Below are 23,860 nucleotides of genomic sequence, written 5' to 3'. Positions count from 1 at the left end.
AGATGACAACAGACTTTACCGGCTCTGCCAAGGCCTCCTCACAGCGGGTCACAAAAAAGAAAAAAAAAATAGAGGGAGCGATCAGTGTGGTCCCATGATTCCTAGTGAGCTGTGAAGGAATGACAAGCAGAGCCAGCTTCATGTCTCACACACCATGTCAAACACACACACACACACACACACACACACACACACACACACAGGGTGTGTTTTCACACCCTCTTTGCATGTCCTTGCTGGCTTAAAATAAAGAATCTAATTATTCTGGTTAAATCACCAGGCGCTTGAGCTGACTCATTGTGGAGAGCCATAATGTGCATATGGACACACACGCACACACATGAAGAAACACATGTACACACTACTGATCCTCCCCGTGCTGTACGCTCGCACACATGCGCACAGTTACTCATACAAGTGCTCTCCAACCGGCACGCTCTCACTTCAGCCTTGCACAGGATGTTATGAAATCAGCACTGTTGCTGAAACTTGGTGAAGGTCGCTGGGAGTCCTCTCTCTCACCCACACACACACACACTTCACCTGGCACTTACACACTCGTTCTCGTGCGGAGAGCTGAAGCTCAGCTCAGTCCCTGTCCCCTCCTGCTTGTGCGAGGAGCCTGCCGGCGATCGGACTGTCGCCTGTAGCGAAGAGGCCGGGCCGGCGTCGATTCAATTTTTACAGTCCAGTCCCTCTCTCTCTGTGAGGCTGAAGGAAGACAAGAGGGAGAGAAGAAGAGAAAGAAGAGGAGGAATAGTGATGGCCGTGACCGACATTGCAGAGGACAACCTGGATGAGAGGATGCGCGAAGAAGCGGAGGACGTCTTCTACGAGGACGGTAGGATTGCCAAGAGTCAAATGTGAAGTGTTTGAAAGCGGGCGTGGGTTTACAGGTGGGCTGCAGGGCCGAGACAGCTGCCCCAGCGCTTCGGCAAGGTCAGACTGGTTGGTTTGTGAGTTGTGGTTACGATCAGGGTTAAAGAAAGGGTAAAAATGATGGTTGAAGGGCGCCCCAGAGGGCTCTCCCCAGCTGTGTAGGTGGCGTTGTCAACGGCACGGTTGAGTAGCCTTTCCTAAACACAGAGATGGAAAATGAGTAATCTCGAGATAAATAGATTTGTCTCAGTGAAATGAAAAAATCACGGTCAGTGTAATGAATGCTTCAGCTGTGTCTCGGGTTTCCCTTCAGCACAGGCGCTCTGTGCAGTTTTTTTTTTTAATCGATTTCAAACTTTTACCCTTTTTAGAAAGCCGAGAGGAGCAGTGCCCTCTGCAGCGTGTGGGGGCGTTCTTGTATAACAAGCAGATGTTTTTAACAAGCATTATTCTCCACAAGAAAATCTCTCGTTTGTTTTTGGGTGGGGTGGGGGTGTTTGCTATTTTAAAACAAAGTGTAATCATAACCTGAGGTGAGCTGGATGCTGGAAGAGTGATGAGCAACAGCAGAACTTTACTGATGATCATTCATGAGAAGGTGAGAAACGTGTCAGCTCGGGTAGTAACTGTTGGAAAAGTAATCTCCAGTATCAGGACTGAGACGACACAATACCAGATATCGATGCTTTATAGTTTCATGTGCATCTCATGACACTTTTTGTCTTTAATGTGCCCCCGTCTATTTAAAGGAACCGCTCGGTATTTTGCAAAAAGCTATTTTTCTGTTTTTCGCATGAAAAAAAATGTTAGTTTTTTAAAAACATATACTTCATTCCCACAAATGCTGTGATGGTTCTGGTGCAGAATCCTGAACTAGTTTTCAGGCGCTGTAGCTCAGGAGATGGAGTGGGTGGTCCACTAAATGGGAGGAAACACCCATCTTCACATCCTGTAGTCTGAACACAGACGTAACCACGGGCAAGATTCTACACTCTGCTCCGATTCATCCATCAAAGCTTGACTGTGTGAGTTTTAGGCTGAAAGCACTTAGGCGGGGAAAAAATGGCTTGTGTGAATGTGACGGATTGAGGCGTGCAGGAAGAAAGTGTTTCGAGTGCTCAAATAGAGTTTGAAAAGCACTATAAGAACAAGTCCATTTATCATTTCCATCACAAAAAGGCTGGGTCCAGAGCAGGAACCAGTGATATCAGCGGTTATGGGAAGCGGCTACTGCAAAAATTTAAATGATGCAGAACCTGCAGATTTTGTTGGCCATGAATGCAACTTCTGCTACGTAACATCAGGTTCTCAAACCTGTTGCAATGCAGGCTGGCCAAGGCAGAAGTGGCTCTGCAACATTATCTGCACCGACAGCGGGAAAAAACAGTGTACTTTTGACAGTCTTTACGCTAATATAAGCTCATCAGACGATGGTGTTTCTTCAATCTAGATCCTGGCAAGAAAACAAAACACATACTTCCCAAAAACTGTCCCTTTAATTCCAATGAAACTGTTTCCCTTCCTCGTTTTGATAAGCACATCCCTGCATCAGTGGCAAAATGGTCGATTACTCTCATTCACAGAGGCAAACGCCTCACATCAGAGCTTTACAAGTGCTCTCCCATGTTTTGTGTTTACACTGGCTTTTCTTAGCAGTTAAATTACACACTAACTGATTGGATTACACACACTAACACCAGCCCTTTGATACATTAATACATTTATCTTTAGGGTCCGCGCAGGCTTAAAAAGGCTCTGCTGCAGCTTGTCAGGTGGCGAGTGGACGGGGCGGAGGAGGATATTCCGAGTTATTTCGTCATTTGGTGTGCGACGTATGTAAATGCCTCCACTGACCCACTTCTTCTGACTGATACTCACCGATGGTAATGTGACGTTCCCTTTGAACAGCGCTGCCAGGAGGTACACATGACTCTGTGCAACAAAGCAGCCAATCACAGCACACGGATTCATGTGCCGCTTGGCCAGCAGGCATGAGTGTGTTTATTCATAGACTCAGAGGAAGGTTGCACAATACGGATCACTAATATTTTCTGTTCTAATTAGCTCTTTGGATTAGCGATGGGCTTATTCTGTTGTTTGGTGTGTGTGTGTTTCATTTTTATTGGTGCCAAATGCAAATTTATTACAATTGTCCTATTTCCCTTCTCAGTCAAATCACAGTTAGTGAACCATTTGCATATCTTTCACATCTTTCCTATGCACACATCAGCGTTGTGTTGAATGCGCTCAGCGTAAAGTGTGTGACATGGTTCTGCAGGCTTGTAACGGCCCTCGACACCACAAGGGGTCAAACGGCGAATTCAGGGGGAAAGTAGGAGTTACATTTCTCAAAGCATGAGAAAGACCTTTTTCCTCCTGTAACGTTAAACCTTAATCCTAACCACAACGCAGGAAATAAGATTCGAAGAAGAAATCTGACAAAACACTGGCAAAATTCTTCTTTCTTGGCTCCAGATATGAAGCCTGCTTTCATTCTGCTTCTGTCTAAAAATACGTGTCCATTCATTTAGAAATAGCTGAGAATTACAAGCATGAAACTCATCAGTGTCATCGCTTTGTAGAGTCTAATGAAAAGCATGGTGTGGTGTCTTAAACGCACAGATAAAAGCCAGATGAAGGAAGTAACAGACATCACAGCCCTCGCTACAACAGCTATAACAATACCCCAATGTGGCACTGAACTCAGAATTGCCGTTATAAAAAAGGGAGCGTATGTGAAGTTTTGTTAGCTCTGCGCTTCACAGACGTTTCTGCCTCTGTGCTGAGCTGAATTATGACTAAAGGAGTGCTACTTTTAGCCTGGCAGCAGAAATGTCAGAGTGCCTGAACATAGCAGATACACAGCGACACACACGCACACACTCTCTCTCCTCCTTTTCCTGCCTCTCCTCCCCACTCACACACACTCTGTGACTCCAGTTAAGGTCGTATGAATTAACAAAAAGCCTCGGTTAGCTTTGCTCACAGGAACAATGTGTTTCAAAGTACTCTGCCAAAAAGCAGCTGCTTTGTAGGGACGTGATAAGTCTGCTCACAGTGTGCAGATCAGCACATGTTGACCAGATTATACCCACTGTATTCATGAATGTTTGTCTTCTGTAAATCACTTTGTGATAGCTGTCTGTGAAAGATGCTACATAAAGTATGCAAAACTAAATTCTGTGTGTCTGAGTCGGAACACGTGAGAAAGTGTCATGTGGAGGTCTCTTGGCAGATGTTTACAGTGAGATTAAACCTTTGGACTAACTTCACAGATATTATCATTGCCACTTATTTTATGTGTTACCCCCCTGTGTTTATTTGTGATACAGAAATGGCTGAAATGTGCAATCACAAAAATCAACATTAGGAGTTTTAGAGGCGTTTTTTCACTTCTGTTTAATGTGTCGCAGTATTAGTAGAGAGAAATTTCTCAATCGCCCATTTAAAGAAAGCAGCTACTGCATGAACAGCTATCGCACATGCGTATTTATGTATAATGATTCAGAGTCACGCTCATGAGTCCATGCATAATCACCTCTGCATGAACTCCCACCGGACCTGAGCGTTTCTGCTTAAAGCTCAAAGAAACTACAGTGAAACATCTTAAGTGGTTTTACACAGAGGCTAAGAAACAGTGGGTCCACTTTATACCCTTATCACCTTTTTCTATACATACATTCTATACACACACACATGCGCAATCTCCCTTTTTGAAGCCTCTCTGAAAAACAGAAAATTAGATTGCATCAGTAAAAGTGAACAGTAGCTTCTTTGAGACCAGAATAAACTCTTTAACTCCTTCTTTTCCTGTCATGTGAAGTCTAGTGATTATTGGTCTACTTCTGTGGCTGTGTGCAAAAACAAAGTAGAACAGAGCGGCACGTCTCAAACGGGAGCAGGCATAGCAGGACAGTAAAAATACAGTTGAGCGCTGGATCGATGGCGCCATGGATGGAGTAATGTGTTGGTGTTTGGTATTTAAATAAACCAGTGTTTGACTAACTGGGTCAGCTCAGAAAGCATGAAGAGAGGCTTTCAGTCACAAGTGAGGAGGGTTGTCGGTATCAGGGAGGCCTCAGAGCACCTTGAGTTAAAGTTTAGAGAACCACAAAGGAAGTAAGTCCTTCAAAATATCTAAATCTGTGAAAAGGTTCTTGCTCTCGTGCAGGAATGTTTTTGCATTGTTCCTGCTTCTTGCACAACAGGATTCATCCCTACCCTGACTGCAGACTGCTAATTACATGACAAAACCACTAATTGCTGACCTCACCAGCTATTGTTTGTTTGTTTGTTTGTTTTAATGCAGTGCAGTTTTTGAAAGCTGCCCGAAGCACGGTGGATTCTGCAGAATTTCACCGAGGTGAAAGGCAGGTGGAGCTTTGAGCGATAGCGTGAAGTGGCACTACCCCTGAAACCGTTTACGCCTTTGATGTAGTGTTTAAGCCTCCACTCTTTTAAGCCTTTGCCAGGGGGGCTTTTCTTTAAGGTTTGCAGCTAATCAACACCTGAGATTTTAAGGATGAACAAATAAATAGGAGCATGACTCGACACGCAGGCTTCTCTTAAAGGAACAATGTCTCAAGCCCCAGAATTGGGGACTCATTTCCATTGTACAGGAATTTCTCCTGCAACAGGAGGCAGCAGTGGAGGAACTGCATTTCTTTGGTAATAAGGACACAGGGAAAAGACAGCTGGACTGAGGTGAAAACACTTTTATCCACTGTAAAAGTTGAGGGTTGTGTGTTTTATGCAGCATTAGCTGAATGCACCTCATTGTAATGCGGTTAAGCAACAATATGAGAGTCAGAGGTTTATATATTACCACACAGCCACATGCTTAATTTCATTTCACAAAGTCATAATCAAATCACAGCTTCACATATGAGTACTGATGAGCTCTTATTATGTTATCATTCTGATGACATGAAATCTATCTCGCTTCCACGGTACAAGCTTTTATCTCTTTGCCCTGAGGGTGAGATGAGTGATGCACCCCCACAACACGAGCGCGCACACTTAACACGAGCCATTAGCATAACATACAGAGCTCCAGGAGAAGGCTGTAAGACTAGAAGCCTGGTCGGATTTCATAAATCCATTTTTCCCCTCTTAGCCTCTTGTCTGTACTTGCCTTGTGCAGCAGAGGAAACCAAATCCTTCCCCGCTGACATTGTGCCCGATGACAGTGGATCACGACCAATGAGTGGGGAGCAAAGAGGATATCGAGCCATGATAGCGCAGTGCCTAAAGCTGACTTCAGTTTTAGATAGTTAGCAAATTTTACGTCATTTAAACCAGCACTAGCGCATCAAGTGTTTTTATGATCTACCCCACTTTGTAGAAAGAATAAGATGCCGATAAAATACTGAGTGGTTCCAGCTGAGACTGAAGTGCTTGTGCGATGAGAGAGAACGAGACTGCAGAGAACAAGACCGAAAACTTCTGCAACATATAGTGCGCTGCACTTAGAGTCTGAACTCTTTGTTGCATTGGAAATCCTTTAAGCCCATTTTAGATGTGAAAAACAGCTGTGCAGTCAAACCTGACTCAGTTAATGACTAGCTTTGTTTGTCAGAACTTGCTCAACATCCTTTTCAAAGGGAGTTTTTCCTTCCCACTGTCACCAAGTGCGTGCTCCTATGAGACTCATCTCATTCCTGGAGTTTTACCAATCATTTTTCTAGCGATTAGCATCAACCCTTAGCAACCACAAACCAACTGGTCAGGAAACACTCATGTTCCATCATGAAAGGTGGTTTTGGAGCTAACATTAGCTGCTCTCTTTAAATGCCCTCCTTTGCCCTGCTTGTGGCAGGTCTGAGTGAATCACTGCAGCTTAGTGCTCTGGTTTAGCTGTACAAACTGAACATTTGATATGTAAGTAACATTTGTTCAGGCCTGTTTAGATAGATTTTTATCATTTGCCTCATGTAAGACAATAATACATATTTTTTAGGTCCAGTCTTTTCGGATGTTCTGATTTCCTCTATGGTTGTTGTTGGCGCTCTTATGTTATGGCTTTGGCATTTACTATTTTGTTATGCTAGTTAAAGTCACCACTACCGTGGAAGTTGAGAATGATTTTGACTTAAAGCACTTTTTTCAAAATGTTTACACGCAATATTATCATTTTATCACGGCACCATAATCGCGTCGTGCAAAATCTGATATCTGGGCTAAAGCTTGTCTTGCCAGAGCTTGTTTAAGGCAGTATTTCTGGAGAAATTACACAAGGAATCTCAGTATTTGGTATGATTGTTGCTTATATCGTCTGGCACTAAAATTATATTTGTTTTTGCTTCCCTTTTACTCTTCTTTATAGCATCAGAATCTGTGGCACTGGGGTTTAGCAGACAATACTGTCTTAATAATGAAAACCCTCATACCTGTGACTCACTTCACTGCTAAAGTGTGTAAGCTGCAATTGAAATTCACACCATGATTATATCAGACTTAGATGAAGAGCTTTCCCCGCAGCGAAAACAGAGAGTTCAGTCGGGCAGCACGGTGGTCAGACCAGGCAGTAATTTGGCCGATGTTTGTTGCTGTCTGTCAGCTTGAGCTGAACTTTTATGGGACATAAAGAGACACTCACCCCTCCCATGACTGCCAATCACAAACTGGTTTGTCAGGGATGCTATCAATGGAAATGCATATCTGTTATCAGAGCGAGTACGACAGGGGGAGCGGGCTGAGCTCGAGACTGATGTGAACTAACTCGCCCCGCCGTCAGACACACACATGCACTGAGCCATTCCTGTTTGAAAACTGCCTTGAAAATTCACACACTGGCAGTCCACCCACACACAAAACCTCCAGTGTGTGGCCACAGATGTCGTCTCTGTCCACGGGGATGCAACACGCTAACAGACTAACGTGACAGTCCTGCAGTTCATGCGTCAGCGGCCGCTCTGTGTTGGGGAAAGCTCTGACCTGAGGGGGCCTAGTGTAGCTGGCATATTACTGCTCCGCTCTACATCTCCCCTCTTCCTGCTTCTGACAGTTGGCTTCACTGACCTACTTTAGCCAGAAGCCTACAACTATTTTTACTATTATTATTTTCTGCAGCTCTCACTGAATGAGAGGCGAGAGAAAAATTAAAAGAGCAACAAAAACAAAGGGGACGTTTGATGGTGCAACATTCAGTAAGCCAGATGATGGAAGAGCAGAAATCTTTCTCTCTCTGCAGACATATCTCAGCCCTTTTGTTGCTCACTGATATTTGCACGTGGTTTATATGAACGGCGGCAGTTTCACCTTTCGGTTTACAGTTCTCATGCGGTTACCATGGCAGTGTGTGCTGTGGTCAGCACTGGGCGTGCGAGATTTACACTTAGTGGTTTGGAACTACTCTCACAGTGAGGTAACTCTGTTTAGAGCATGGAGCGTAGCAGGCCACCCATGGCTCTTCACAGAGCAGATTAGCGCCTGTTATTTGGCACTGAGTCAGAGTGCATGTAATTTAAATGGACAAGCCACCAGTGAGGGTTAAGCACAAGCATAAATCCTGAGAAAGTTACCTGGATCTTGCAGAGTTCTCTTTCCAGGTATGCCACCCATCAGGAAGAAGTAGTACAAGCTCACATCCACACCTAAGGCCCATTTAGACTCACTAGCTGACCTAACATGAACATCGGCTGGACTGTGGAGGTGGGGGGGATCAGGAGCACCTGCAGAAAACCCACGCAGCTGCAGGAAGCACCTGCAATCATCCAAAAAGAGGACAAGGAGGTTTGAAAGAAACTTCTTGCTGTTAGGCGACAATGTTAATCGAAGTGGTATCATTCCACGGCAACATTTCACTATAAATAACAAATTCCAAACTAAAACAGTTCAAACTGTATTTTAATGAAATGAATTCACCACTTACAGACGTGTTTTAAAACCAGTCAGTCACATTTCTTAACCATTTCTAAAGATGGTTATGTGGTAGTGTCTGCTAAAACCAGTAAGAAGCCTCGCTGCTGAATTCCTTTTCATTTGTGGAGCTTTTTAAATCTATACAGAGTCAGAAACATGCTCTATAACACACATCCACGCCTTGTCGGTTACTCTGACTGTGAGTTGGATGATATTGTTGACACACACATGCATGGGATGCCTCCAAGCCCCAGGGGGGCCAGGAGTCTACCTGCAACAGCCAAGCTGTCATTACAGACCAAAGCAGACAGGAGCCATGGAGCCATGCAGTACACGGCCTGTAATTGATTCACCTCTGTACAGTACGTCTGACTCAGAGAGACGTACTGAATAATAGGCAGCTTTGTACGAACTTATAGCAGCTTTAAATAAACTTTATTCACAGTAGTGATAATACTTGTCAAAAATAAAGAACAAGATTGTGTTTTAAATAGATTTTATGATATATTTACGTGTGTGTAGAAGACATTGAAAATGAGGTATGGGTACCTCTGATGGGATGCAACCAGTTGCCAAGCCACCCTTGGCCGAGCATATCCCCAGCATGTCGTACAGTGGAACAGATCCAGAAAGACGTGCACTACTGTGGCAGCGCAGAGCTGTGCACAAGAACTGCACAGGAACAGGTTGCAGCACCTCGTTTTGGTGCCTTTGTCCACTTGGATTTCCACTGAGATTCAGACCAGAGATAATTCTCTCATTCACATGCCAGCATCCAGTGTGTCAATACCCTAATGATAGTCTATACACAGAGGGGTTTTTTGTGCAGTAAACTGAACCAATTCTGAGGTTTATGAGTGTTGCTGATTGTTCCAATCAACCGGAACTGAAAACTAGCCACAGAACATGTTTGATGTACTGAGAAATGGATTTGAAACAAAGACTGAAACATATTTCACAACACAAAGCTTGAGTTTCCCTTTTATATAACTTGCAAAGAGCAGAAGCTTCATTAATGTTGTGAGTTACACTCGTGGTTACCTATTAAATCTGTGCATTGTTTGGGCAGCAGTAAAAGCAGCTGCATATTTAGAGCACATAAATAAATAGCAAATAATAAAGCGTGGTTTTAATGAAAGTAGAGCTGCTGATGTCGTAATGTGTGTTGGATTCAGAGGAGAAAAATTCAACAATGATTCGACCTAAACGAGGCAAGTAATCTGAGCATAGGCGGCACTCAGCCTTTCAGTCACACACACATCATCATCAGCTGCGCCTGTACATCCTTTAGCCTTGACCTCCTGGCTCTTCAGTCATGTGGTCTTTTGAAATCATCGTGGCTTTGGCAGTCAAATGCCGTTAAGCAGAGATGAGGGAATATGGGAAAAGGATCAAGAAAAGAGTAAAATGTAAAATAAAAAAGTTTGAATGAAGTAGAATCTGAGCTACAGAGAGAGACAAGAGTTTCAATGCTGCGCTACAGGCCGAGCAGGAGACTGAAGGTGGTGAACAGCAGCAGCGGCGGCGGTTGGTATGGAAGGAAAGGAGCTGTGCTGCTGGGAGGTCAGTGGAAGTTCTTCCATTCATAGTTTGTGTATATGAAGGGGTGTGTAGGTTTATGTGAACAGGGTATGCACCCACGTACGCTTGGCAGCTATACCCACACAGAAACAAGGTTTTAAAGTCAAAGACGTCAGGAGACGCTGGCAGCCACCATAACAAGTGTGGAACAAGTATGTTTTAAGTGCAGTTTAAATCAGGGAGGGACTGACAGAGCTGGAGCACACCAGAGAAGGAAGGAGAAAGGAAAAAGCACTTCTTTTTTTAAACCTTGATTGAGGGCGTTATGTAACTGTTCCAGCTCATTTGTTTGCTTGTCTGCCTGTTTGTTAGCAAGATGACTCATTAAGTTCTGGACAGGTGCGCACGAGCATTTTACCTGAGGTGTTTTGCTTGGCAGAACTTAGAAGGGACAAACTTTTTAGAGCAAGTTGATTCATTAGCAATATAGGATAATATATTGGACAAAAACTGATTCAGATCCAGATTTTCCTTGATTGTGTAACTCAATTCGCGCATGTGGAGGAAATCTTTAGCCTTAGTTTAGGTATGCAGGCTTTTTTAAAAAAACATATTGCTAGATGTGTGGTTTTGTTTGTATGTAACTGGTCTGCCTGGTCTATATGTTGTTCTCTTTGTGGTGTGCATGTACACGGAGGTAAATATAGCTGCTGGTCAGGGGCTGTTGATGACAGCCATAATTACAGGCTGGGCTGTCCAACAGCTGAGAGGAAGAGAGAGAGTGTGTGTGTGTTAGTGCTAATCGAGGAGCTCATGGAAACCAACTCTCTGGCTCTACTGGACCTGAGATTTAACAGCAAAATGCACAACACAAAGTACGAGCAAATAAAAATGTACTTGCTGAAAAGATGATTAAAAAATAGGGATGAACCGCTCGGCCACAGTTAGTGTGAAAGACGAAGGCTGAGTAATGATCGTGTTTGAGGTGAGTGGCTGCATTTATCTGGCAGGCTCAGGTGGGGAAAGTTCGCTGACAGCAGAACATATGGAGCTGCTAATGAGGAAGAGATGCCTTAGGGTGATAAAAACAATTCAGAAAGTTAGCATTATGTCGTTAAGCCAAATGGTGGCTTTATGGCTTCCCTTCAGACATAAACACTTTAAATCATCATCTGACTTTTAGCAAGAAATACAATAAGGACATTTCCTCCAAGTCGTTCCTCTAAACCTTTATCCGTCTTTCATTCATCCCTCCTCTCTGTCTGTATCTGTCATCATCGTTATGCAGCCTAATGGCCGGCATATGCATTTCCCATCAAGTAGAAATTAAATCAAGAATGACTTTGACGATTTGAGTCACTTTGTCAGCTCACTTTACAGATTCACAGTCATCTCATTTCTTCTGTTTCCCTAAAGCTACATTCGTGTCATGTCGAAATCACGCTCCAAGAAAGCTGTCCGTAAGGTCGATGGCTCAACAGGCTTTGATTTATGACTAAGCTAGCCTACTTCTGTCAGATTATGAGTTCTGTGGATTTCTCTGCCTTTTTATCGATGTTTTAACAAGGAACTAATACTCTCGGTGAATCACAGCTGAGCAGTCTGTGGTCACAAGTGAAAGGGTTCCCCTTCCTGCTTTAACTACTGCAGGACGCTGGTGAAATCAGCGATCCGTTCAGTTTAAAATTCTGCTCATAAAGATTGATTTGGGCATGTGTTACACTTTATTGCACACTTATCCAGGAAAGGATTAAAGGACAGCAAACCCAGCTTTCCCTCCAATGCACTGTACAGCTGGCCGATCAGAAGTCCTGAAGACGGAAAGATGTGTTTTAAAGGTGTTTCTAACAATGTTTAACCACCTTATGCATCTCTGTAGCCTCTTCTTGATTCTTTTAGACCTTGTGCCACTTATATCTGATCACAGCTTCTCACCCTAAAGAGCACCTTTGGCCTTTTTTTAAGAAAAGACAATAATTTAACACAAAATTAAAGAAACTGACCAATTTCCAACCTGCGTGAAAACCTCATGAACCCACCCTCTAAGATTAATCATATCGGTGAGTCGTTTTAAAAGTCCCTCTCTCTACTAAAAACCAAGCTGATGGATTAAAAGGGACAAGCCATTTTCTGCTCCCTTTGCTTCTTGGAAGGGTGAGCTGAATTGGATTTGTATGGACTCAGCGGAACAATGTATCCACTTATGGAGGGCAATTATGTTGGCAGGAGCACTTCACGACGAGTCGCTCTTCATAAGTCGTGCCACAGAAATGTATTTTCCCTCGGCCTCAAATAGCAGCACCTGTGCTTCATGCTGTTTGTAGCTTCTAAAGATGGAAGCGTTTGTCTTCTTCATGGTTCCCTCGCATGTAATTCGGTTAGTTTGCAGCTTGCTTTCCAAGGAAAAGACCTCCCAGCAAACCCCTATTGAGGCAAACAGGCTGACGAGGTGATTTGGAATAATCTGTTGGTGCTAAGATGTACATTCACGGGTAATTATATAATCAGTCGTACAACCTGACAATAAGAGAAATGAAACAGCGAGGCACTGGTGAAATGTTGCAGAATGAGGCATGAAATTATTTTAATTCCTTAAAGCTATGAAAGCTTCCTAAACATGATCCCACTGCTGTCCAGAGCGCACATGGAGATAATTCATAATCTAACTCAATACATTGTTCTATATTTTCTCTAATGTGAGTGTGCATGAACGCATCCCTATTAGTGAATGGTTTATGAAGTGCAGATCATATCCTGTAGCTGATAAACCTTTACAAACAGCATGTTTATGAAGGTCTTTCCTTTTAATTGCACATCACTAGCTTGGCACATATTTATTACACATATTTATATATGGAAATAACAAATTGTCATTTGGACTATTTATAGATCAAAATAAAAGAGAGACACTCCAAATAATTCCTCAGAGAGGGAAAAATGTTTCCTATTGGCTCTCAGTCTCCCCTTATTATCTGTGCCAAGTTTTTATTATCTACACTGTACACAGCAGATAAAACAGGGCAGCTTCACAGCATGCTGAGACATCAACCAATGCGCGTACAGTGCAGTAACCCTGTCTGATGTCTGCATGAGTGTTAGCTTGTAGATTATAGCCAATAAAAAGCACCAAAAGAAGTCTGCAAAATTGTGCAATAATATGATCTCAGCTGATATTGGCCACCTTTTGCAGGGTTATCAAGGTGAGATATTAAATAACAGAAGTATTCAGTCTTTGAAACTCACGATAATACAGCTCGTTCATTTTCGGAGATGGAGACAAAGGGAGAGACGCGTAAATGAATGCACGTACGGGCACCCCCACCGCCACACGATGGAGTTGGGGGTCATTCTTCAGCCGTGGTTAGGGTACAGAAAAGATCGACCCCGCCCTCCCCGTGACATCCTCCGCCTCTGATTGGCCGTCGCTGTTCAGGAGGAGCGCTGCAAACACAAACTGGAATGTGTGAGTGGGCTCAGTGTTTGCTCTGGTCGGAGCCGCGACGACTGTTCGTCGAGGTGGGGGGGGTGAAAAATAAAGCGACGATCATCCATCACTCATCCGGGCAGCTGGTCCGTCTCTCTGGGAATGAGATTTTCTGAACTGTCACTGAATCGGTGCTAAAACCCTCCGCGCAGAAAGCGAGAAATCACTTTTGTGTTTTTTATATATATTTTTTTCTTACGCATGGATGGAGAGGCGCAGGTAGACGGTCGGAGACGCCGCTGAGGAGCCGCTGTCGTGAAGTTTTTCCAGAGGTGGGTTGAAGCATTGTTCGGTGCTACTTCACAGAGGGTTAAACCGGGAACAAAATAGGCTCGTGGTTTGGTGTGGTGCGCTCATTCAGGGGAACTCCTCTTTCCCCACTGTGGAGGAAGGCTGATTCCCCGGGGCACTGGGTTAGTGGATCAAGGCGACGCGTGAATTGATTTCACTGAGGATGGAGCTTAGTGGAGGATAAACGTACGGAAGCCTATAATAATTTCATTTTCAACCCCTTACACAAATCTCTTAGATCACATAATTAAACTTATAGAATAATAATTTGTTTTGGGGGCTTCACGCTTTTCTGAAAATAAACAACTTCAGGAAATTGAACTCCGACACTGTAAAACGGAGAGTATATTTAGCCTCGAACATGTACGTGTGCGGCTCTTTGTGTCATGTGTCACTCTGTTCTTCTGACAGATGATCCGCTGTGATCAGTGTTGATTGGAAGCATGCAAACTAGGTTTAAAATTGTATTATCGCAGCATTCACACGTGTTGGGACTCAGTGCAAGTGAAATGCGAGAATCAGGCCAGTGATTTTTACAAATGCGTCTTCGGGTTTGTTGGGGATGAGGCAGGGTCAAAGGGCATCCATTGTCCACTGAAACCACCCACGGTGGATCTTCCAGCTGAACCAGAGCAGATCAATGGAACAGCAGCAGCGCTGAGGAGGAACTGTCTGTGAAGTGAGCCCTGACTGTTCTGTCAGAAGACATTGCCAGTAGTTAGCAGGTTTCTACCTGCCAGATTGCTGCTTCCTGGGCCCTCTAACCCAGAGGGATGCATGAATTTCCTCGAATTTTAAAAATCTAGCCCTGTTTAAAGGCTTTCCAACTGAGCTGACGTTATCTCTTCAGCTGCGTGTCCTCCAAGTTGATCAAAAGGTTCTTCAGGCAATCAGAAGTCTTCAGTTCAAAGCCATCTCCAGCACACATATAAATAACAACAAAAAACATGAAAATCGGCTGCCTATAAAACCACGCAGACGTCCATCCTGGCTGCTCATGCCGTTTCTGAGGAATAGGGCTTTCTTTTTTTTTTTCCAGGGCTAAATGCTCTTTCAGTGCAGCGCCAGGCTGACTTTGATATGGTTAAGTGGAAGTGCTTTGCTTCGCTGCCAGGCTGTTTGGGCCGTGGTTAAGCTGTTTGAAGGGGGTTGGAGACGAGGGGTAGGGTGTTTGTGCCAAGCTGAGATGGGCTGCGGGGATGCAGGACCAGCGTCTGTTCCCAGACTCTCACACATGCTCCCCCCCTCACCTTCTCTCCACTTTACCACAACCAGCTTTTCATTCCCCGCATCTGCTGCCTCAACCGTCCCTCCTTTTTCTCCCCCCTCTCTCTCTCCAGCTTTCACTTTCTGAGTCTCACACATGCAGGGGCAAGCACACCCACATGCACTCATTTCCTTCTCTTTCTCTCCAAAAGCCTCATTAAAGGAATTATGACTGTGTGGTTTGGAGGAAATTCAGAGGCTCTGTCATTTTGTTGGGTTTTCCCCTCAACTACCAAAACACAACACTGCAGCGTTGGTGTCAACTAAGTGGGACAGCTGCCAGTTTCACAGAGCCCAGAGATTTATTAGATGTCACTCTTCTTTAAATCTGACCAGAAGTTCAAAACCCAAAGATATTCAGTTCACTATCAGATAAAACAAGGAAGTATGGTTATGGTTTTGAAGCCGTTTCCAAAGAAAGTTTGGCATTGTTGCTTGGAAAAAAATCTAACCATCTCAAGTTAGTGTCGATCATCAACATTATTTTTTTATTGAGCAGCAGCCCTCTAACACCATTTCAAAAATCGAAACCAAGCCCAAACTCTTGGCAAAGTTTTTAATTTAATTGCTGTTAATTTTAGTAAACTGTAATTATCTTGTCAACTTATCAAACCATTCAAATAAGGTTTTGAAGTTTTGTTTGTAGTGCTGCAGAGAATATTTCTTTGTGATGGTTTTTTTGTATCGTTATGAAAATACTAAAGAAATATTAGTCATAAAAACCAATAAATCTGATAATAGGTTGTATTTCAAAACCAAAAGAGAGAGCTAGTTTACTACATAGACTGTATATAGATGATGTAACTAACATGACATCACCCGTTTGTTTAGAAATACTGTTTTGAAGCTTCAAATTTGAAAATCTGGACGACTCAAACTTGTATTGGTTTGTTTGTTTGTTTGTTTTTATGAGTGTCTGTAAGTGAATGAGAGGCTAAACCTGGCAAGTTATCAGCAACCACTAGCTAGCTGGGCTAACAAAGTCTGCGTGTTACTTACTGTGATCTAAAATAAGAAGTTAGTTTCACTGAGACAACAGCAAACACAGGCTACCCTAAGCATCCACGTTCTGGATAATGCCAAACTTTAAGCTTTATGCAGTAAAAAATAGTCACCCCTGTACAGTTATTAACAAAAGTGATCATTTAAGGAACTACACGTTTCGGCACTTGTTCATTGGCTTCTTTTTCAGCTCTGGGATCACTTTCATACTTCAGGGCTAAAAGCAAATCTTCTTTAAATCAACGTATTGGTCACTATGCTGATTTTTCTACCTTGGTGTGACCTCACTGACCGCCTCATGTAGATACTTCAACAGAAGCGCATTATGAAGGTTATGCAAATGCCAAAACAGGATAAGCATGACCTGGTAGTCCATTGTGAACACAGTATTTTAGTGCTTTTAAGTCTATCAGCGTCTCACACATGGCACACTTGACCTTTTTCTTCCTAAGTACACCCACTTGTACTTCTCAGGAATATTGCTTGCTAGTGTGTGTGTGTGTGTGTGTGTGTGTGTGTGTGTGGGTGTGTGTGTGTGTGGGTGGGTGCTTGTATTCACTGCATGCACCTACATATGTTTTTCCATCTGTGTGCATATATGTGGTTTTTTTGGGGGAAACGAAGGCCTTGCATTCTTACAGGAGGAGTGCCTCCTTGAAGTTTTCACAGCTGATAGTTATTTCTTAAGGACCGTAGGCTGCAGAAAGTTAAAGCTCTCCAAGTCCCAGTGGAAGGAAATGAATCCAATTGGAGTCTTTTGACGCTCCGAACGCTCTGAAGAAGTTTGATATTGAGGACGACTTGAAGAATAAAGTCTCAAAACTCCTGCTGAGTTCATCCTGACTTCCATTTTTAACCTGCGTCTGGGAAGCTGCTGTGATACAAACCGTGACTTGCAAGAGGCAGATTTTTTTTTTTCCGGTCCTTTGATGAAACTTGAATGCTCCCTGTGGAGAAAATGGGTCATTCTGATCACTTGTATACTGTAGATGACAGTTGTTTTCAGAGCACATCCAGTCTAGTGTTATTTTAGTAACAGAGTCTCTTTGTAACTTTCCAAAGTTTAGCAGAAATGTCTGTTTGTGTAAAGAGCTTCATCACATGCTGAGCTAACTGAGATAAACCTCCATTTAGGATGTGGAGTGAGATAAAGCTGCCAGCTGTAAGTCAGAGGTTATCTCAGGATGATAGTCTTATTAGGCTGTTCCAACATGCCTGGCCCTACAATCACTGCCTCCTCAGAGGGGGTGTGTGGGAGGTTTGGGAACTCGGGTGTCAAGAAGGTGGGTCATAAGCTGTTACACTGGGGTTAAGTGGTATGTGGAGGGAGTGGAGGGTTGACTGAGGCAGAGGGAAGGGATCAGCTGGAAGGAATGAGGAGTGGTGGAGGGTGATGGTATCCTCGGGGAAGGTGGGGGGGGCGGGGTCAGATGAGATAAGAGAGGAACTTTAAGTTGGACAGGAAGAGTCACTACTGGAGGTCACTTTGATGGTGGTTACACCACGATTAGCAGATAGACTTTTTTTTGAAAAGTCGCTCAGTTATTGATGTCGTATTGCTTTACGTTTATATTTACAATTTCATTTTTGACCAATTATTTATTTTGCAGAACTTAAATACTCACCAGCCTCAGCTGGACGTCCTGCCAGATCAAACATCGTGAGGTAATGATGCCTAAAATGTCACTGACGTCTAGGTCACTCCCTGACAGCTTTGATGGATGTCCATCCTGGGCTTTCTAGGAAGGGAGAGCTTGTTTAGAAGAATTTCATGTACCACAAGGTGGGATTGTACTTTCACCTTAAAATGGACCTGCTATGCTTTTTCTTTCTTCTGTCATATAAAAGGATGGGTGTCCTTAAGGTTTTGATGGTACTAGTGCTCGGTAGTGTTGGGCGGATCGATCCAAATATCGATTGTATTGATACCAAGTCGGTATCGGTATCAGATTGATACTAGCCTGGTGAGATCGATTTTTTACTTTAGGTTCCGCTCCTGTTTGCAATGCTGTGGTTTCGGCAAAGACTAAACAGCCAGGTCACCGGACTCGCCGCTCCTGTGTCAGCGCAGAGCAGCCCCCCCCCCCCCCCTTCCTCTTGTGTTTAGATGTTGCCGTCACGTGACGTGACTTAGACGCACAAAGCAAACAAACAAGCAAGTTGCTCACTCAGGTTCATCAGCACAGAGAAAATGCAACAGAAGAAAGAGGAAGAGTAGCGCCCTGTGGCTGTATTTTCAAGTCGAAAATGAGACAGCAGCAAAATGTGGGAGTTGTAGAAAGCTTGTCAGGTAAACACTACCAATTTATATAAACATAAAAAAAACATAAAATTATTCATGGAAAAGTATTGGTATCGGCGATACTGGTCCATATTTACTTGGTATCGCACCGATACCAAAATATGCAGTATCGCACACCACTACTTATCAGTAGTAATAAATTAAGAAATTCTTAATTTCTCCAATACCAAATGCCATAAATGGGGGTTAATACTTATACCCATTTAATTCCGCTTTTCGCAACCATAGATGACTTTAAGAAAATCTGATCACAGAGCCGCATTAGTTTGATTTAAAGCACAAGAGGATGATTGTTGGACACCGTGACGGTCTGGAAGCTCATAAAAATATGGAATATAACATCAATATAGTAAAACCTTAATCTTGTGTAGCTTTTAGTCAACTGTATTAAAAGCAGACATGCTGCATTAACCTTTTTATATAAATAATACGATCAGCGTTCATTGGTTTGTGTCTGAGGGCCTGATGGGAGTTTGAGGTGGACACCACGGCCCCTCTGACAGTCTGCTTCATTACAGCGACTCAGTTTTTGCCTCCTGTGACCATTTTCAGTCACAGTGTCACAGCAGCGTTTGTCTTTTCTTTCGCTCTGCTTCACTCGTCCCTCTAAGAGAGACACTGAAACCAGTGCTGGCTTATTAATGAGCGGAGCTACAATAAGATTAGCCTATAGAATCGCTACAGAGGACTGAGCTGCCTAAAGACACATCAGAGCTCTTTAGGCCAGTGTTGAGAACAGTGCGGCTTAAACACAATGACTGTGGATAATAGTGCAGAAGTGCCAACCTGTTATATCCCATTAAAGTCACAGCACACACAAACACACAGGCTTGTGTGTACTTTTCTTTGTATGTTTTTGTTTTTCTCCTGACCACACGAGTAAGAAGTGGTGATTTATGAAAAATGGAAAACCGGAACAATTATGTGCCGCTAATGGACCTAATAAGTGTCCAGCTCCGTGTGTGTGTATGTGGGGGGGGGGCATCAATCAGGCTGAGTGCTTGCTCGGCATCCCTTTGGGTTTTCCATCTATATTATTGTGTTTTTCTATCAGTTTCCCTCCATCCCTCCTTTCTCTGGCACTTTCTCCACCCTCCTCCACCACATCTATTTACCCCCCTGTCCTTTCTGTGCCCTCCTGCGTAGATGCAGATGAGGAATTTATGGTAGGGTGTTTGAACCCATTCTCACCCCCTCCTCCTGTTGTTTCTGAGCAGATCAGCTTGGTGTGTGTCTGTCTGAGGTAATCCTCCCCCACATCTGCGTTACTGTTCTGTGAGGTGTGCACCACATGCTGCATGCTCTGCACGAGACGTCATGGGAGATCCATGATATCAGACACACTGGCACACACACACACACACACACACACACACCTCTGGCCGCAGCAGTTGGTAGTAGCAGCGTTATGATTGTCATAAGCGTTTTAGCGTCCTAAGCTGATAATCTGTCTGTTTTGGTGTTTGATGTGCTTCCTCTGCAGCAGTCCAGCAGCTGGATGACACTCCGTTGGTTCACGTCTGTGTGTGTGTCGTGATCTTTTCATGTCTGGGTCTTTGTTTTGACAGCATGACAACATGAGGCTAACAGATTGGTGGCACATCCGGTGCCAGCAGTCCTGACAGTTTTCTTCATAGTTACTGATAGAAAGTCGTGCATGAGCTGTCAGCGTTTCTGGCCTACCAGGGTGATGAATCTCTCAGCTGCACTTGTCTTCTCTGCCTCCTGCGTAGATGCAGATGAGGCGCAGTCTTTGCTCGTTGGTGAGCTATCTCGCACCCTTTTTTCCCCGCATGCGTGTGATTACATCTCGTCACAGACATCTTTGCAACTTAAGGCATCCTGAAGTGGGCGTTTCCATTACTCAGCTGCTTGAGGGCGTCTGTGACACACAGCTGTGCGGTGACAGATGACTTAAGAAGGTGGAGAAGGGGTTGGAGTGTGTAACTCCTTCGTCCTGAGGGGAATCGTTGTAAGGATGACTGAAACCTGCTACTCAAAATACGTTCAGTGTGGTAATGATGTTTTTTTGACATTACAACAGCTGAGAATGCAGTTATCTTTGAACTGATTGTTAAAAATCTATTCAGCATTTTAGGAGAACTGAACTGCACACATGGGGAGGATAGCTATGGTTTTAGGAAGAAAACCAGGCTGGAAGCTGAGGGAAATCAAGTTGGATTATGGGAATTGTGGGATCTGATAATCCCGTGGATGTAAGAAAATACTGGCATTACATACAATATCTTTCTCTGCAATATATATTAGGAGATTTTTTTAACTCTTGCTGCAATAGGACAGGAAAGACGTGCTGTAAATGGCCTCGGGGTGCATTCAAGCCCAAGGCTTCTGCATTAGCTTTATCCATGGCTTTATCACCCGCTCTACCCAGTGAGCTAAACCAGCGCTCCTGCTTTTAGTTTACTTAAAATCATGACTTGATTTATAGATTTAAAAAATCAATCAGCCTTCAGAGTGTTTCATCTATGCTCATGATTCTTACAAGTCTTTCAGACTGCGATTGTTGCAACTCTAGCTCAGGAGGTTCAGCAGGTTGTCCTCCAGTCTGGTGACTGATCCTCGGCTCCTCCGCTCTGCATGTCTAAGTAGTGTAAAAGTTCTTTAAGTGGTCAGTGGCACCATTTACCATCAATAAATAATCAGCAGCTGAGAAAGGTCAGAGAGTTTTTCCTTCCCTCGTAAATGTTTTGCCTTCTAACTGCGTTGGCTAAAGTGCTAATGTATCAAAGACATAAAATTCGGCGCTGTTGACCTTTAGCGCACGCGCTCACCTCTCTCCTGCTCATCTTCTGCTTCAGGCTGCAGATAAAAGCTGCTGCACTATAATAAAAAAATAAGAAATCATAAAATAAATGTCAGTAATCCGTACAGGAGAGCACAGCTGGACCAGATGTGGGCTTTGTGAAACATCTGTGCGTGGAGAGCCTTGGGTGTGAGCAGGTGAGCGAGTTCATGCGATGCCTGGTGCGATGGATGGTGATGCAGCGTCTCTGCTGCCTGTCTGTAGCATCTGTAGCACCATCCACGCACTTCTCTGTGAGCGTCTGAGTCATCTTTTCGCTTTTGTTGTCATACAGCGACTCTGAGCTACACCCAGTACCAAAACTTTAACACGTCACACATCAGCACATAAACAGACCCATGTATTATAGCGTTCACTGGTTGTAAAAGCTGCCCTGCTCCTTACTGAATCTCCTTTATAAGCAATGCAGAAATCTCCACGTTAACTTGAAGTATCCAACTGTGAAATAACACTTTAGAGGGAAAGGAAAGTTCTCCTCTTCAGTGTGTTTCTGCACCAGAGAAAGTTGCTTTCAGGGACATGATGTTCTTTTTCTGTCATTTTCCATTAGCCTTTTTTTTTTTTTTAAATCCCGCACAGTGTGATTTTTCTCTTTCATTCAGCCGCTGAGTAAGTTTTTGTGTCGTTAACATTATAGTAATGGCTAACTCAAGGCAACAGGAGGAATGAATGGAACAGAAATCCACCATGACTTCTGTTTGTGAAATACACCCACAGATTTGAATGCATTGCTGGTAAGAGAGAGAGAGGGAGAGTATGGGCATATGGTTGTATTATGAAACAAATATAGCCAGAAAGCATGTGCTTTATGGATGTAGGTCATGTTTTGCTTGTTTTCTTAGAGAAAATGTGGTCAGATGTTGCATAAATTGCTTTTTTCTCCTAAGCAATATATCACTCTGTGCAGTTTTTTACCCTATTAAACATTAATAAGCAGTGATAACTCGGGTCAGCAGGCCTGATCTCGGCCCGTTGTTAGTAATAAGTCCAGAGAAATGTTTCACCTCACAGCTGACACAGTGGCAAACCCTGTCGCTGACTGGCTGATTCACACATGGCTGTGCGATACTCTGAGATCGTGTTACCACAGCAGCTGCCAGCGGTGAAAACATTGTTGTCTTTTCCCACTGAAAATAACAAATGGAGCTGAAATAAGCTGAATAATCCTGTTTTGTATGGTAACTGCATTCCAGCGCTGCGGCATAGGTGGCCACTTTCAGTCGGAGCCATCGCATGACGGACAAATCAAAGGACCAGAGGAAGCAGGGAACGGGTTCTCATGCTGACACACATTCAGAGCGCACTGATATGTTAATCAAGCGTACCTTTTTATTTACATGTAGAAGAAGACAACGTGGGGCTTAATCTTCTGCGCTGCTCCCCTTTTTTGATTTCGAGGAAAATGTTTTCGCTCTCTTGCTGTGCCGATAGATCAGTCGGCGTCATGAAGAACAAACACCTGGTTAAAACATATGTAGCCTTTTTTTTTTCTTTGTCAGAGCGTAGGGTGATGTTGTTAAGACGCAGCGTTTCCTGTCCGTGCCATCTGTGTCATTTCTGACTAAGCATCACAGATGGGTGGGTTTATTAATACTCTGCAATCAAGTTAGGTGAGCTTGTATGAGCTCAGCAGCAAACGCACTGTGGCTGTGCTGTTGAGGTACTTCATTTTGTTGCAGCATTCAGTGATTTTTGACTGAATCTTCTAGATCATTAATCTGGATGCATTCACTGTTAAGGCTTACAGTGATTGCAGCACGACCCTCCTGCTGAAATGCCTGAATGTAACCTCAGGCCCCACACGCCTCAGTTAATCTGGTCAAATTCCACTTCATATCCTGCTCTTAATTTTTCCCGTGCGCCGTGAGGACCCTGATGACTTATAATTGGAGTGGAGTGACCAAATTCGCATCTTACTGATTTTTTTTTTTGGGCAGATTTTGGCGCACACACTGGTGTCTGAAGCGGCGCAGGTGTCTTTAAATGTTGTGAAAAGGTGGAGAGAAATGATATTTGACTTTTCTGACAGATATAAATAAATCTATTAATAACTGATTAGTTCACACATCGATAAATCGGGAATAGATCGGGTCGATATGGACTTAAAATACCTGCCAGTGCTGTGTTTCCGTGGTGAGTTTATCTGCTGCATCATTTCTGACCTGTCCTGACTTTCATGTGATAGAGCTGACATTGGCCTCCCCCCTCTCTCGCTCTAAAACTCTCTCTCTCTCTCTCTCACACACACACACACACACACACACACACACACACACACACAGAGGCCACCACAGTACCGTCACGTCCTGTCTGCACTGCATCCAGTTCCCAGTCTTTCCCACAATAAAGCGTTTGACTGCATCAGATGACTGAGTCGACTCTCAGCTGATTCTGTTTATTATTTATAGGGTCCAGATCAGTTCAGTGA

At 43.7% G+C, this 23,860-nt stretch overlaps 1 protein-coding gene across 4 annotated transcripts in view; it reads left to right on the top strand.

Annotated features, from left to right (window-relative positions):
* The window catches only part of ripor2 (RHO family interacting cell polarization regulator 2), a 67,903-nt gene that overhangs the window by 8,030 nt on the left and 36,013 nt on the right, over positions 1-23,860 (top strand). For 2 of the 4 annotated variants that reach the window (XM_005728445.1, XM_005728442.1), the window contains exon 1: positions 394-841. The exons of 1 other annotated variant lie outside the window; for it this stretch is intronic. In XM_005728445.1, coding sequence (XP_005728502.1) covers positions 763-841 — 79 coding nt within the window. In that variant the 5' untranslated portion in view covers positions 394-762. Of the gene's footprint in view, positions 1-393; positions 842-13,670; positions 14,020-23,860 lie in introns of those variants that run through there. One more of the 4 variants, XM_005728444.2, reaches the window with a different exon arrangement.

Source organism: Pundamilia nyererei, unplaced genomic scaffold (genome assembly GCF_000239375.1).
Source record: "Pundamilia nyererei isolate P.nyererei 1_Seehausen unplaced genomic scaffold, PunNye1.0 scaffold00028, whole genome shotgun sequence".
NCBI lineage: Eukaryota > Metazoa > Chordata > Actinopteri > Cichliformes > Cichlidae > Pundamilia > Pundamilia nyererei.
Note: the sequence above shows the minus strand (reverse complement) of the source record. Positions and strands in the feature narration are given on the sequence as shown.